Below are 14,718 nucleotides of genomic sequence, written 5' to 3'. Positions count from 1 at the left end.
TTTAAGAGGATGTCCATATCTGGTCACTGTATTCAACCACCAACTATTTTTGAAGTCAACATAGGCCAAAAGGTCAACATAGGCCAAATTTCTAAAATCGTCAATTTTAATCCGATTGACTTGAAATTTGAAGAGGATTTGCATAGCAGGTCATTGAATGCAACCACCAAGTATTATTAAGGTCAACATAGGCCACATTTCTAAAATCCTCAATTTTCATCTGATTGACTTGAAATTTTAAGAGGATTTGCATATATGGTTACTGAATTCAACCACCAATTCTTTTTTAGGTCATCTTAGACCAACAACTTATTTTATGGATTTCGCATGTATCGTGCTATGCATGACATATCTCTTGTTACTTGCAAAATCGAAGATTTTTCAAGTATATTGGTCGGTTGTGTTTGTGACTCTGTCTGTCTGTCTGTTTGTTTGTTTGTCACCGGCCTACAGGTCACAATTTTCAACCGATCTTCACCAAACTTCACCAAATGGTAGAGTTGGTCAAATGCCAGAAGCCTATTGTTTTTGGGGTCAATAGGTCAAAAGGTCAACATAGGCCAAAGGTCACCAACTTTGCTAAATTTCTAAAATCCTCAATTTTCATCCGATTGACTTGAAATTTGAAGACCACTTGCATATCTGGTCACTGAATTCAACCACCGAGCATTTTTGAGGTCAACATAAGCCAAATGGTCAACATAGGCCAAATTTCTAAAATCCTCAATTTTCATCCAATTGACTTGAAATTTGAAAAGGACTTGCATATCTCGTCACTGAATTCAACCACACATTATATTTTAGGTGAACATAGGCCAAAAGGTCAACATAGGCCAAATTTCTAAAATCCTCAATTTTCATCCAATTGACTTGAAATTTGAAGAGGACTTGCATATCTGGTCACTGAATTCAATCAACCAACAAGTATCTTTGAGGTCAACATAGGCCAAAAGGTCAACATAGGCCAAATTTCTAAAATCCTCAATTTCCATCCAATTGACTTGAAATTTGAAGATAACTTGCATATATGGTCACTGAATTCAACCACCAAGTATTCTTCAGGTCAACATAGGCCAAATGGTCAACATAGGCCAAATTTCTAAAATCCTCAATTTTCATCCAATTGACTTGAAATTTGAAAAGGACTTGCATATCTCGTCACTGAATTCAACCACAAATTATATTTTAGGTGAACATAGGCCAAAAGGTCAACATAGGCCAAATTTCTAAAATCCTCAATTTTCATCCAATTGACTTGAAATTTGAAGAGGATTTATATATATGGTCACTGAATTCAACCACCATCTATTTTTGAGGTCAACATAGGCCAAATGGTCAACATAGGCCAAATTTCTAAAATCCTCAATTTCCATCCAATTGACTTGAAATTTGAAGATAACTTGCATATATGGTCACTGAATTCAACCACCAAGTATTCTTGAGGTCAACATAGGCCAAAAGGTCAACATAGGCCAAATTTCTAAAATCCTCAATTTTCATCCAATTGACTTGAAATTTGAAGAGGACTTGCATATCTGGTCACTGAATTCAACCACCAAGTATATTTGAGGTCAACATTGGCCAAAAGGTCAACATAGGCCAGATTTCTAAAATCCTCAATTTTCTTCCGATTGACTTGAAAATTGAACAGCATTTGCACATTGAGTCACTAAATAGGGAAGCTAACTGGTTTTGAGGTAAAAAGGTCAAAGGTCAACTCAAGGTCAACCTTCCAAAATCATCATTTTTCATCTGAAAAATCGTCAATTTTCATCCTGTTGACCCGAGCTTTGATCAAGATTGTAAATTTTAATCTTCACGAAATGGACAATTTGCTGTATCAATGGGAAACTTTTGGGGGCGGATTTTGCAAGTATCGTGCTACGCATGACGTCCTCTTGTTTATTTGTTTGTGAGCAGGATATCTCAAAAGGTTGTGGACGGATTGGGCCGAAACCTGGTGGGCAAGTTGGGTGGGTGACAATAACAAATTGATTTGATTTTAGTGAAGATTCGAATCCGGATACGAGAGTTTAAAAAAAAAAATTGAAGTGATTCTTCACCATTGAGTGATTGGGCTAAAAACGATATATAACACGATATCTCGAAACGTTGTGGACAGATTCGGAGGAAACTTAGTGGACAGCTGGGGTGGGTTACAAGAAAAAGTAGCTTCGATTTTGGTGAAGATCCAGATATTGATTCGGATACGACTTCTTTTTAAGTGATTGATCTTCACTATTGAGTGAACGGGCCAAAAACAATATCTAGCACGATATTTCAAAACGTTGTGGACGGATTTGGACAAAACCTGGTTCCAGTTTGGATGGGTGACTAAGAACGAATCATTTCGATTTTGGTGAAGACCCCAATACGGTTCCAGATACGAGAATTTTTTTTGTCTTTAAAGTGATTCTTCACCATTGGGAGATAAGGCCAAAAACGATACATAGCAGGATATCTCAAAAAGTGGTGGACGGATTCGGACAAAACTTAGCGCACAGGTTGGGTGGGTGACAACAACAAATTGATTCGATATCGGTGAAGATTCGAATTAGAATACGAGAAATTTCGATTTTTTAAAGTGAATGATCTTCATTGAGTGATGGGGCCAAAAATGATATATAGCACGAAGTTTCAAAAAGTTATGGACGGGTTTGGATGAAACTTTGTGGAGTTAGTTGGACAGGTTGTGTGTGCGACAAGGACGATTCGATTTGATTTTGGTGAAGGTCCAGATCCAAATACCAGAGTTTTAAAATTTTTTAAAGTCATTCTTATCACCACCATTGAGAGATTGAGCCAAAAACGATCATTGCCATATCATTCTCAAGAGTTAGATCGAACATACGCGATGTATCGATGACAAATGGCTCGCACATTGTGGTGGGAAATGATTCTATTTCTTGGGAATTGTTTGCGTAAAATGCAAATCAAAGAGGCCCCTTGAGATTATGAGTGACAATGGAAAACGTAAATATACAGAAGTCATAACGTCTTATCAAGATCTCATTTGCAAACATTTTTGACCAGTACTGTACATTATGATCCCGGAAATCCAAGTATTTCCTGCTCCACCTGAAAAACCCTCAAGCAAAGAGTGACCACACTAAAAACTAGAACGGCACTCAGTAGAGAGCATACATTATGTTTTGCATTATGCATTATGTTTTCCACTCTGTCAAAGCGCCTTTGGGCTTCTGGAAAAGCGCTATACAAAATAAATGAATTATTATTATTATTATTACATACCTCCACCTGGTTGATCATATCATTCAATGGTGAAGAATCGCTTAAAAATTCTACTAGGTGGATCCGTATCCGTATCTTCACCAAAATCGAATCGATTCTTCCTTGTCAAACCACCAACCACTCCACCACGTCTCGTCCAAATCCATCCATAACTTTTTGAGATATCCTGCTATGTATCGTTTTTATCCCGATGTCCCAATGGTGATAGAACCTCCTGTACACTTGGCTGCGCTACCCAACTACACTTCGATAACATGGTATGTATTCGTACCTCTTGTTCAACCTACCGTGGGGTGGTAACCTGGTAACTGTTGGGCTCCATTTTGAATGCACTCGTTTAAGACATTCAAATTTTGTTCGAACTCGAACGTCAAGCTGCAAATTTCCATCAAAGTGACTTTCAAAAAAGGTATCCTTTTGGTACGTTTTCTGCACAAGGAGAAACCGATCAGCAGAGAGAATACAAAACTCTTATGGTTAGAGAATACAGAACAACACTCAATTCTATTAAAAACTATACATGGTATTCATAGAATACTTACCCCACGTAGTAAACTTGGTGCGAACTAACTCCTCTGTTGTTTAAGGTTTAAAAAAAATGTGATCCAATATGGCTGGCACATCACGTGACCGATGACGTCATACATTTATATTGTCTGATATAATTGTTGCGTAAATCACACTGAAGAAATTTCAAACTGATCGGACTAAGCGTTGTACTTGTGGAATTATGACGTCATAATGAAGGCACCAATGACGTCATTGTTAATAGCAGTTATTCCCCATGTGGAGTTCTTTACAATGAGCGACGTTAAAAAATTTTAAATGGAGCGGTTTTGGAGGTGTAGTCCAAAGTTTTTCGTTTTTTTCCCAACATGGCGGCCGTACCATGTGATACATACGTAAGCACGTACCCGATCGCTTAATCTCGCTTCGCGCTTCGCGAGCACAGGGTAATTAGAAATTCCGCCGTGGAAAACCACTGGCCGACAGTCGCAGTTGGCGCCCACACATGAGTTGGCGAGTTGATGCCCCACGAAAGGCGCTGTGACGTCACGCCATGAACAAATCAATTGCCATCACGTTATACATTCAGTCGTTCTTATTAGCCTGTCCCCTGCAGATGGGATTTTGCAATCACTTCTGTGTATGTCTGAGTCTGTCTTTGTGTGTACGTGTGTGTGTGTGTGTGTATGTATGTGTGTGCATGTATGTGTGTGCATGTGTGTGTGTGTGTGTGTGTGTGTGTGTGTGTGTGTGTGTGTGTGTGTACGTGTGTGTGTATATGTGTCTGTATATGTACGTATGTGTGTGCATGTGTGTGTGTTTGTATGTGTGTATGTATGTGTGTGTGTATATGTATGTGTATGTGTGTGTGCGTGTGTGTGTGTGTGTGTATGTGTGTGTGTGTGTGTGTGTGTGTGTGTGTGTGTGTACGTGTGTGTGTATATGTGTCTGTATATGTACGTATGTGTGTGCATGTGTGTGTGTGTGTGTGTATTATGTATGTGTGTGTGTATGTGTGTATGTGTGTGTATGTATATGTGTGTGTGTGTGTATGTGTATGTGTGTGTGTGTGTGTGTGTGTGTGTGTGTGTGTGTGTGTTTCGTGTGTAGGTTATGGGGCGGTTATCAAAATGTAAGGTCTTAGCATGGGCTATCTGCTGGCGTAGGATAGATAATTTTACCTGCAATAAGGATTTTGTGTTTAGGTTAAGTTGTCGTTTTCTTGCACGCTTTTGGTGGGGCGTTGTGTGATCTGGTTTTCCAGTATGAACAAGCATTCTGAGTATTGCGCTGCAATACATGTCCCCTACCGGCAGTCTGTCGTCCCGAAAACGGTTGGGGAAATTACCAAAGTTCAAAGTGCCATAACTTTGTCAAAAATGATCGAAACGTCGTGAAGTTCGAACTCGATCTGTAACTTATCATGAGGAAACCATGTGCCAAGTTTGAAATTATTAACATTAAGAGTTTAGAAAAAACGTCCGGAAAACTGTTCTTTGCGTAACGGACTGACAGACAGGATCGGTGTGCACCGGTAGGGGACTAACAAGCGAGGGCCAGGTGAGGCAAAGTGAGGGGAGGGACCCCGAGAGGATCATTTATATGAGGTCGTCCCAGCATGCAGCACGAAGTATCGCTGCAGTCCCCCGCAACCTCTGGTATCTTTGCAGGCCAGAGGGCATAACATCACCACTGTCGTCAATGTCATCACTTAAGGTTAAGTGGGAGGACCCACCGACTGACTACTGTGGCAGCAAAGCAGCATACCATTGGCTGGACTAGCTGGCAACAGGAAGTGCCGCTATTGGCCGGAGCCATGAGGCATCACCTGATTGGGCCGTCGGTGGGAAGACGTCGTCCCAGTGGCCGCCATTGGTCACGTGAGGGAACGAGAACGTGGGAAGGGGCAGTATTTGAGGGCCGGAGGTGCGACGTTCACTCTTTCATTGGGATTGCTCTACAGCATCGCTCTTTTTTGCTGGGGACGCTCTTGGTGTTGGATAGCTGGGCCACGACATCTTCCTGGTACGGGCCTACTCTGCTCTCCGTGCTGTTTCTTTGAGGAATTTTAACTTTAAACAAGACCGGAAGTCCAACAGCGACGTAGCCGAGCTTGTAAAATATTATAAACCACAAACACACGTATGATTAGCTTTTTTAACAGTCGCTAATGCTGCTTATAACATTAAACAAAGAAATTTGGAAGAATCCCGACATGCGTGAGGTAAGTTTTACTTTCAGAACTGAGGGAAGATCTACGGTAATCTATATACCCCACAAGGGTTGGGTACGTACCGTTTTGTTGGAAGATCCGTAACGTCTGTGCTTCAGATATTTGATGATCATTTTAACAATCGGTTTGTTTGTGTTTCACACTGAATGAAAAACATAAAGGCAGAGCATGGCGATTGTGATATATGACAGGTTCGACGATATGTTCGGCATGAAAACAAAATGGCGGTGTGTGGAGAGTCAGCCACCGTAATGACATCAGACGTAATCACATCACCCTGTCATGTGACCATATCCTGAGCTCTGATTGGTTTATGTTTGAGGCGACATACATACATACAGACGGACAAACACTGTTCTAGATGGCTTTGCCCGATGGGCTACGCTGTAAAAAGCCTTGCCTGGTTTAAAAAACATCTGATTGGAGGATTTTGGGGACACGACTCAACTGAATTGTAACACAGCAAGGAAGCTGACCGAGCATGGTATGTTTATTCCTGTGAAGAACATTGTTCCTGTTCCTTATATTTAACCACAAAATGATTTCAGCCGGAACGACTGGTAATCCGTCCATCCATCTGCATGTGATGGCAAAAAATTTGACACTAAAAGTTTACACCACAGGTTTTGTCAGACAAATTTTTATCAGACAGAAAACAAATTCTGCAAATGTCAAAAAAAAAAGATCCTCAGAAATCAGTGGAGAGTTTTATTCTAACACCTGGCCTCTCTCTCTCTCTCTCTCTTTATAAAAATCGAATCGAATCGTCCTCGTCACACACCCAACCTGTCCACCAAGTTTCGTCCAAATCCGTCCGTAACGTTTTGAGATATCCCGCTATGTATCGTTTTTGGCCCTATCTCCCAATGGTGAAGAATCACTTTTAAAATTCTTGTAGCCGAATCCGGATCTTCACCAAAATCTTATCATTTATTCCGTGTCCCATACGCTACACCTCTGCCAAATTTCGTCCAAATCCGTCCACAACCTTTTGAGATATCTTGTTCACAAACGGACTGACAGACAGACAAATGGACAGACAGACGGGTGAAAACGTAACCTCCAACCACCTTTGGTAGCGGAGTTAATCATTCATTTGCCAAGTTTTAGTTGATGTCTAACTCCTTCAATGGACATCGAGGAAACAGTATTACTCTAAAGCAGAACATCGGAGCGTCATGAACGAGATGATCTTTTGTCTCACCCGCAACTGAACTCCACAAATGGAATAATAACGACCTAAATTTTGAGAGACAATGATCTGCCAAGATTTTTCCCTTTTTCAACATAAATATATTTTTTACAACCAAAAGCCTTCAAATGAACTCTTATGACGTCACAGAACACCTACCCTGGCTCATCATTTGAAGGGGATTATTCTACCCCATCAATGAAGTCACTTCACAAATCTAATCTCTGCTGAGCTTTAGTGTCTCTGGGGATATCTTATTCCCCCCCTAGAGGAATTTGTCAGTTGAGATAACACCTGTCAATGTCGACACAGAATCGGTCACTGTAGTCGTCATCAGTGCAGGTGTAACTTTTGGTTGGTCTCGATGGCATCGACTCCCATCTTACAGGATATTCCACCGACGGAGAAGGTTGAACTTCACAGATAAGTCCAATATCATGTATTTAGTCCACATCGTGTTCCCAATCAGCTGATTCAAGTTCAATATCATAATTGAAACGCCCTCGTCTGTGCTTAACAGTACCAGTTGCGCACAACTACCGGGGACACCTCTTTGCGGTGGTGTACCCCCCAACGCAAGTCGGGGGCCAAATCTTATACCTATGCTTCCTTGCTGCCCGGATTCGTCAGAGCAGCGCAGTCGCAGTCAGAGTGCTAATTGGTTCCCATGGACCAGCCTTCTCCCTCTTGTCTCCCCCTCTCTCTCTCTCTCTCTCTCTCTCTCTGCTCTCTCTCTCTCTCTCTCTCCTCCCTCTCTCTCTCTCTCTCTCTCTCTTTGCTCTCTCTCTCTCTCTCTCTCTCTCTCTCTCTCTCTCTCTCTCTCTTTGCTCTCTCTGCTCTCTCTCTCTCTCTCTCTCTCTCTCCTCCCTCTCTCTCTCTCTCTCTCTTTGCTCTCTCTCTCTCTCTCTCTAACTCTGTTGTGACCTTGACTTCATCAAGGCAGGGGCACATCATCCTAGATGTAGGAGATCTCTGGGTTGCTCCTGCAAGATAGATCGGCTGCCTCCGTGCCGTGGGTTGTCCGGTGCTATAAAACAACAACAACAACAACCTGTTGCGCACTTCCGGTTCTAAACGATAGTCACGCACCAGTAGCGGTTGTCCAATCAAGAACTCGCACATGTCGCCCTTCTGTTTGTCAATAGCCTGTTAGAAAAGTTTGCCATTCACACGTGACATGTGATACATGAGACAGTCTTTAGAGGTTGGAATTTGGCCAGGGTACTGGTGATAACTTGTTGAGACACCGTGTGGGATCTTTCAACATCTACCAGCTCGTGCTGGTGTGCTACCTTTTCAACGTCTTGTCTATCATGCATGCTGGACAAGGTCGGTGGGCTGCCCATGGTGTATTTATTAGTCCCCTATCGGTGTACACCGGAGGGGACTATAGGTTTGCACGCCGTCCCTCCATCTGTCAGTCTGTCAGTCCATCAGTCCGTCAGTCCGTCACGCAAAGAACAGTTTTCCGGACGTTTTTTCTAAACGCTTAATGCTAATGATTTCAAACTTGGTACATGGTTTCCTCATGATAAGTTACAGATCAAGTTCGAACTTCACGACGTTTTGATCATTTTTGACAAAGTTATGGCACTTTGAACTTTGGGAATTCTGATAATTCTGATGATCCTTAACTCAGTGCCATTTTAAGTTTTAATTTCCTTTAAAAAAGATTTTCTCTGCAATAATTGGACCGATTGAGATCAAATTTTCACCATATGAGGGACTCGGTCTGTAGAATATTTTAATGGTGATTATGACGTCAGAGGTCATGTGGTTCGGCCGCCATATTGTTCGGCCACCCCTTTTTCTCTGCAACGGCTGAACAGATCGAGGCCAAACGTTTCAGGAAGAATCGCATACCCATGACGAACTAAAAAGTCAGCGAGCATGATGTCATGCATCACATGGTTTCAGAGTTATGACGTTTTTAAGCATGAACCTTTAAAACCGAGCTCCTCCCTCATTTTTGATCCAATCGAGGGGAAACTTCACAAATCTGTTCAGCATGTCAATCTACTAAAACGTCCTTTTGGAATTTGCGATAGGGTGCGGGGTTTGGCAGATATCGTTAATTAAACGAAAATATTTTTAAAATGGATATCTCTTGTTTATTCTAGAGTTCTCCTCAAGCCGCACCGCGCGCCCTCAGCCTCGTCTCGCGAACGTCAAAAGCGCGACACAGCGCGCGCTTTCGGGTGGAGCGGAGCCAAGCCGAGCAACATATATATATACACATCGATCATTGATCATGAACCGGAAAATATAATAAATTACTGATATTTAGCGACTCGAAAGGTTCTTTATCAACAACTTATTTTCTCGTGTTTCTGCTGACCTGTTTGCAAGGTGTATAAATCGAAGTCCCAAGTGCGAATCACAGGTGAGCCCGTCCTGAGGTAATTAGCGATTGGGAAAGATTCAGAACCTGTGGGTAAATAACCCTTTGGTAATTTCCCCAACAGTTTTCCGGACGACAGACTACCGGTAGGGGACATGTATTGCAGCGCAATACTCAGAATGCTTGTTCAATCAGGATTGTATGTTTAATGTGCAGTCCCAGTGTGATAAGATTGACGTGTGCACTGCCTTTGTACTCACTTGCCAGGCGTTGCTGTGTTTTGGGTTATGACCATAATCCATTTGGAACTCGATGCAACTGCTTATGTTGAGGATCTCGGAAGATCCCCAATCAACACGTAACTTTGTCAGGTTCCCAACAGCAGAAATGCTCAAGTTTTGGGGCACGGCTGTTTTGGCTGCAAAAGTCCTTTTGTCAGCTGGAATATTGATAGGCCACAAATGAGGCGCGACCATTTGACTTTCACGCAAAGAACATAACAATTTGATCGTACCTGAAAATGATCCGTAGCTCCAGTTACCATAGGTGCTTGCGTTATAGCATACGCCAACTGCCCGCATGCGGAACTTATTCATCCATTTGACGTGACTTCCTGGAAGCATCACTTGGTTGCTACCGGTGGTAACATTCTGTGTTCAGGACGGGTCAAATACTGGTCATAAAATTTAAATAAATGAATAAAAATCACCTCAAATTGATAGAATCAAGATGAAATTGCCTACCTTCATCCGGCAAAAAACATGATTACCTTCCATGACTTTGATATTCTGCTGATTTTGTACTCTATTTGAAAGTCTATGCAGTTTGGGCCGACTGGGCCTGGCCATTGCCATTGCAGAGAAAGCTCCCCGTTCGGCTGTACAATCACCTGAAGGTTGTTAACTTGCGGAAGGGTTTCTACGAGGTTGTAGAGAAACAAAAACAATCTTTAACTGCTCCCAATTCTCCAAAAAATACCAAATAAACCCCCACTAATTAAAGCGGTAGGTAACAAATAAAAACCAAAACAAAGGTGGGGAAAATTAAGGCCTATTTACCTGAAACAACGTACGTTGAGGCAAAACAAATGATGAATATAATCTTCAGGTATGAAAGCCATTGGATGTAAAGAATCAAGGAATCCATTGAAGAGCCCAACGGTCTGTATAATTAGACAGAAAAGACTTTCCGGTGATCAATATGACCTAGGTTTGTTAGTAGAGAATTTTTTTTCTGTAAATAACAGTTGAAGCGACATTCTGGGCAGGAGTTGGGTTGGGCACTGGTGTTGTACCTGAGGAACCACCACAATATGGTGACTGCCATGGGCAATGCGCCTGGTTAGGTCAGGAATTGGGATTTGGCCAGGGTGCCGCCACACGATGGCCTAATCTTGGAATATACAGGGAAGGGCTTTATCGTCCGCCGGCAAATGTTGGCAAACGGGAACCTGGCTTATGATGCCCTCCTAGGAGGACAGGTTAGAGGTGAGTGTGCATACTTCTGGGCCATATCCTTCTTTCAGGTCAGGTCAATCTTTTGGGACTGCCACTGGTAATGGGTAACCCAGTGCTACCTGCCGCATGGTCGGGTTGCCCGGCGACTAAACCAACACCCTTCACTGGCTTTGCTAGTTGGGGAAGGTGACTGTGACACACTGCCAGGACCAAAAACACCTGGCAAAGGGCGGATGAGCTCCCGTAGGGAACCAACTGTCATCCAGTAAGGAGATGGTGTCTCCTAAAAAACACCCATCCGGTTTGAACCGGTTCAAGTCATACCAAAGACTTTAAAAATGGTACGTGCTGCTTCCTGTTTTCAAAAAATCCTGTTTTTGAGGAATATTTATACATTTTAGTTTTCATGTTCAAAAAGGTATCTATTGTAGTCATTGCATGTTCCACTGTCACTATGGATATGTGGTGTTCTGTTCCCTTTCAGATTGCATAATTTTGAGACACGGTTGGGAATATGTGGGATAGGCCGGTTTACTTTACATGCGCTCAGTCATATATTCCATATCCAGATGTGAATGCCACCCCTGGTCGTCGTCACTCCGGTCTCGGATCAATTGAGGTTCCGTAGGTAAGAATCACAGTCAGAGAATGCTAGATGTGGGATAAATGGAACTCCAAAATAACAATGGCAGCCTGGCTTAAGATCTTAAAGTCCCTGTTGTCCCTGGAAAATTGAGCTATTCGAGAATCCAGCTGCATCGGAGTGATGACCCATCCAGGATTTAGCCCCCTAGCCAATGGAAAACTGTATTGGCATCCCTATGTGTGCTTGACAGCATGAAAGGAATGGTTATTATTATTATTATTATTATTATTATTATTATTATTAACTAGGGCATGCCCGTACTATATATATGCCCGTACTATATATCTATCTAAAATTATATCCCCCCCCTCTATTTACATGAAATGGTTTGGTCCATTCGCAACGCCAAAGCGAACGGCGAACGGCTTGCGAGTACAGTGACAATCCCCCCCCTCTATTTACATGAAATGGTTTCGTCCATTCGCAACGACCACAGAACCCCCCCCCCCTCTATTTACATGGAATGGTTTGGTCCATTCGCAACGCCGGCACACGCGATCGTTCGCTGCTCTCTGATTGGTTGAATCGTTTTTTGGACATAGCTCGGTAAGTAATTGTCCGATTAATATGAAACCTTGAAAAGGCACATCCTCGGGTCCCCAGCAATATACCTGGCAAGTTAAAAGTATATCGGACCCGTGGTTGTCGAGAAACAGCGGTCACAGACAAACAAACGTACAGACAGAGATTACTGGAATTATAGATAGATGAACAGTGAAAGTACGCAACAAGCAATGGAAATATTTCCATCTGTTTTATCGAACTTCCTATTCTTTGCTTCTGTAATTATTTTCTGAACTGAATATTTTCTGAAAATGGACATTTCTTTTCTGAAAATGTCTTTCAATTTTGTGAAGATTTGTGAAGAAAATTTGAAATGTTTTTGTGAAAATTTGTGAAGGGAAATTTGTGAAATTTGAAAATTTTGAAATTTTGAAATTTGAAATTTTTTGAAATTTGAAATTTTGAATTTGAAAAAATGTGAATTTTGAAATTTCAAAATTTGAAATTAAACAAAAAAGTGAAATTTGAAAATTTGTGAAGAAAATGAAAATGTTTTTTGATTTTTCTCTGAATTGAAAAATGAAAATGAAAATGTGCAAATGAAAATTTCTGAAAATCTGAAAATGGAAATTGAATGGACATTTCATGAAAATGGAAAATGGACATTTTCTGAAAATGGAAAACGGACATTTTCTGAAAATGGAAAATGGACATTTTCTGAAAATGCAAAATGGAAAAAAAAATTAACTTTTCTGAAATGGAGAGCTCTTGAACTTAATCTTAATCAAAGGTCAAAGCAAAAATGACATCAAGCACAAGACTTAAATTCAAATGTAAAATTTACCAATAATAGAGAATCTGGGATGTCCCTTTCATATAGATGTACCTTTCTTGGTCCTGGTTATATGTTCGGTATCCCAAAAGTCTGCACCAGAGTGCTCTCCGATTGATGGTGTAGCGGACAATTTTAAATGAACAAAACAGCTGATACTCTAGGCCTTTAGGTGGCACGAGGAATAGATCTGTGTAATATGAAAGCTAAATCTGGAATACTTTTTGAAATATCACGTACACAAGCCAAGTTACCTAGATGATTACCATGGCAACATGATTCAGCCAATCGCAGCAATGATCTAATCAGGTTAAGATAATGTCATGAGGAATAGATGTCTGCAATATGAAGCTAAATGTTCAACGTTTTTTGAAATACTGCGTACACAAAAGTACATGAACGGTTGATCGGTCGGACGGAGGTTGTTTTAACGTCCCGTCTCCGACTTTGGCGGATAGGAGGGGCGGTCCAACGGGTTGGGGACAAAAAAAATTCAAAACCTTGGAGATGCTGAACAGAAGGGACCGAGAAGGATGCAGAACAACCAATTAGAGTTAAAAATTGCACCTTAACATCAGAGAGCACTCAGGTGAACCACCTACATATTGGGAGGGTGAAGGCGCGATGGACATTTCTTCTCCATTCTCAAAAAGAATCAACGCTGCTTTTAAAATTGATGCAATTGATAGAAAGTGTCAGGATAAGTAACAGGCAATACATACCTGAGAATGTATATTCACAGCACCTTGTCCAATCGAGTTATCCGCTGCTGTCCCCGTTCAGGCTTACAATCGATTGCTTGCTGAGACACATTTCCAACTAAGAGTTCCTGTTTTCTTACACAGGTTTGAGATGGAAAAATGCTTTTTCGCTATATTTCCCCCTCCTATTTGAATGCAACCACATCCTGCTTACGTTATGTTTTGCATCGACCCACAAGCTGATAAACAGACCTGTTCGTCTTGGTAAACCGCCCGGCCACACACATCTGGCCACTCTCTCACAGTGACTTCTTGTATTTTAATATCACGAATGGCCTGCAGGAATTTGGGTTCTCTCTGGAGATGTGAAAAACTTTTCCTTAACTCTTAGATGCAGGCGTCAAAACTCCTACATAAACGCAGCCATTGGGCCTCGGAGGCCCAACAGATGTATTCGTGTAATTATAGATTTTTTTTTATAGATTTTTTTTCTTTCATATGTATTTTCAATCCAAGTCGATGCTCATGGATGTGTATTTGCTCAGAAAATGTGAATCATTGATCCTATTAGTTGGAAGAATCTCATACAAGTAATGAATCCGTTTTTGTTTTTTTTGCAAAAACAATTTTTGTTCTTGGTTTTTCAACTTTTTTCTCTAAAAAGTTGAAGCTCATGGAGGAATATTTGCTCAAAAAATATGATTCACTAATCCTTTTATTTAGAATGTATATGTCCACAACTGTCAAAAATCCTACATAAATGCAGCCATTTGTCCTCGGAGGCTCAACGGGTGTATTCATGTAATGTTTTTTTTGTCTTTTTTTTTTAAATATATATTTTTCTTTCATATCCTTTTTCAATCTAAGTCGATGCTCATGGATGTGTATTTGCTCAGAAAATGTGAATCATTGATCCTATTAGTTGGAAGAATCCCATACAAGTAATGAATCTTTTTTTTTTTTTTTTGCAAAAAAAGAATTTTGTTCTTGGTTTTTCAACTTTTTCTCTCTAAAAAGTTGAGGTTCATGGAGGAGTATTTGCTCAAAAAATAT

At 41.1% G+C, this 14,718-nt stretch overlaps 1 protein-coding gene across 1 annotated transcript in view; it reads right to left on the bottom strand.

Annotated features, from left to right (window-relative positions):
* The window catches only part of LOC137427696 (interleukin-13 receptor subunit alpha-2), a 52,233-nt gene extending 38,404 nt beyond the window's left edge, over positions 1–13,829 (bottom strand). Inside the window, exons 1-6 of the mRNA XM_068117370.2 lie at positions 13,687–13,829; positions 10,584–10,687; positions 10,295–10,443; positions 10,040–10,175; positions 9,786–9,943; positions 3,540–3,681 (exon numbers count right to left, since the gene is read on the bottom strand). Of these exons, the coding sequence (XP_067973471.2) occupies positions 3,540–3,681; positions 9,786–9,943; positions 10,040–10,175; positions 10,295–10,443; positions 10,584–10,671 (673 nt within the window). The 5' untranslated portion in view covers positions 10,672–10,687; positions 13,687–13,829. The remainder of the gene's footprint in view (positions 1–3,539; positions 3,682–9,785; positions 9,944–10,039; positions 10,176–10,294; positions 10,444–10,583; positions 10,688–13,686) is intronic.
* Between the last annotated feature and the right edge of the window lie 889 nt (positions 13,830–14,718).

This window comes from Myxine glutinosa, chromosome 5 (assembly GCF_964187855.1).
Source record: "Myxine glutinosa chromosome 5, kmMyxGlut1.1, whole genome shotgun sequence".
Taxonomy (NCBI): Eukaryota; Metazoa; Chordata; class Myxini; order Myxiniformes; family Myxinidae; genus Myxine; species Myxine glutinosa.
Note: the sequence above shows the minus strand (reverse complement) of the source record. Positions and strands in the feature narration are given on the sequence as shown.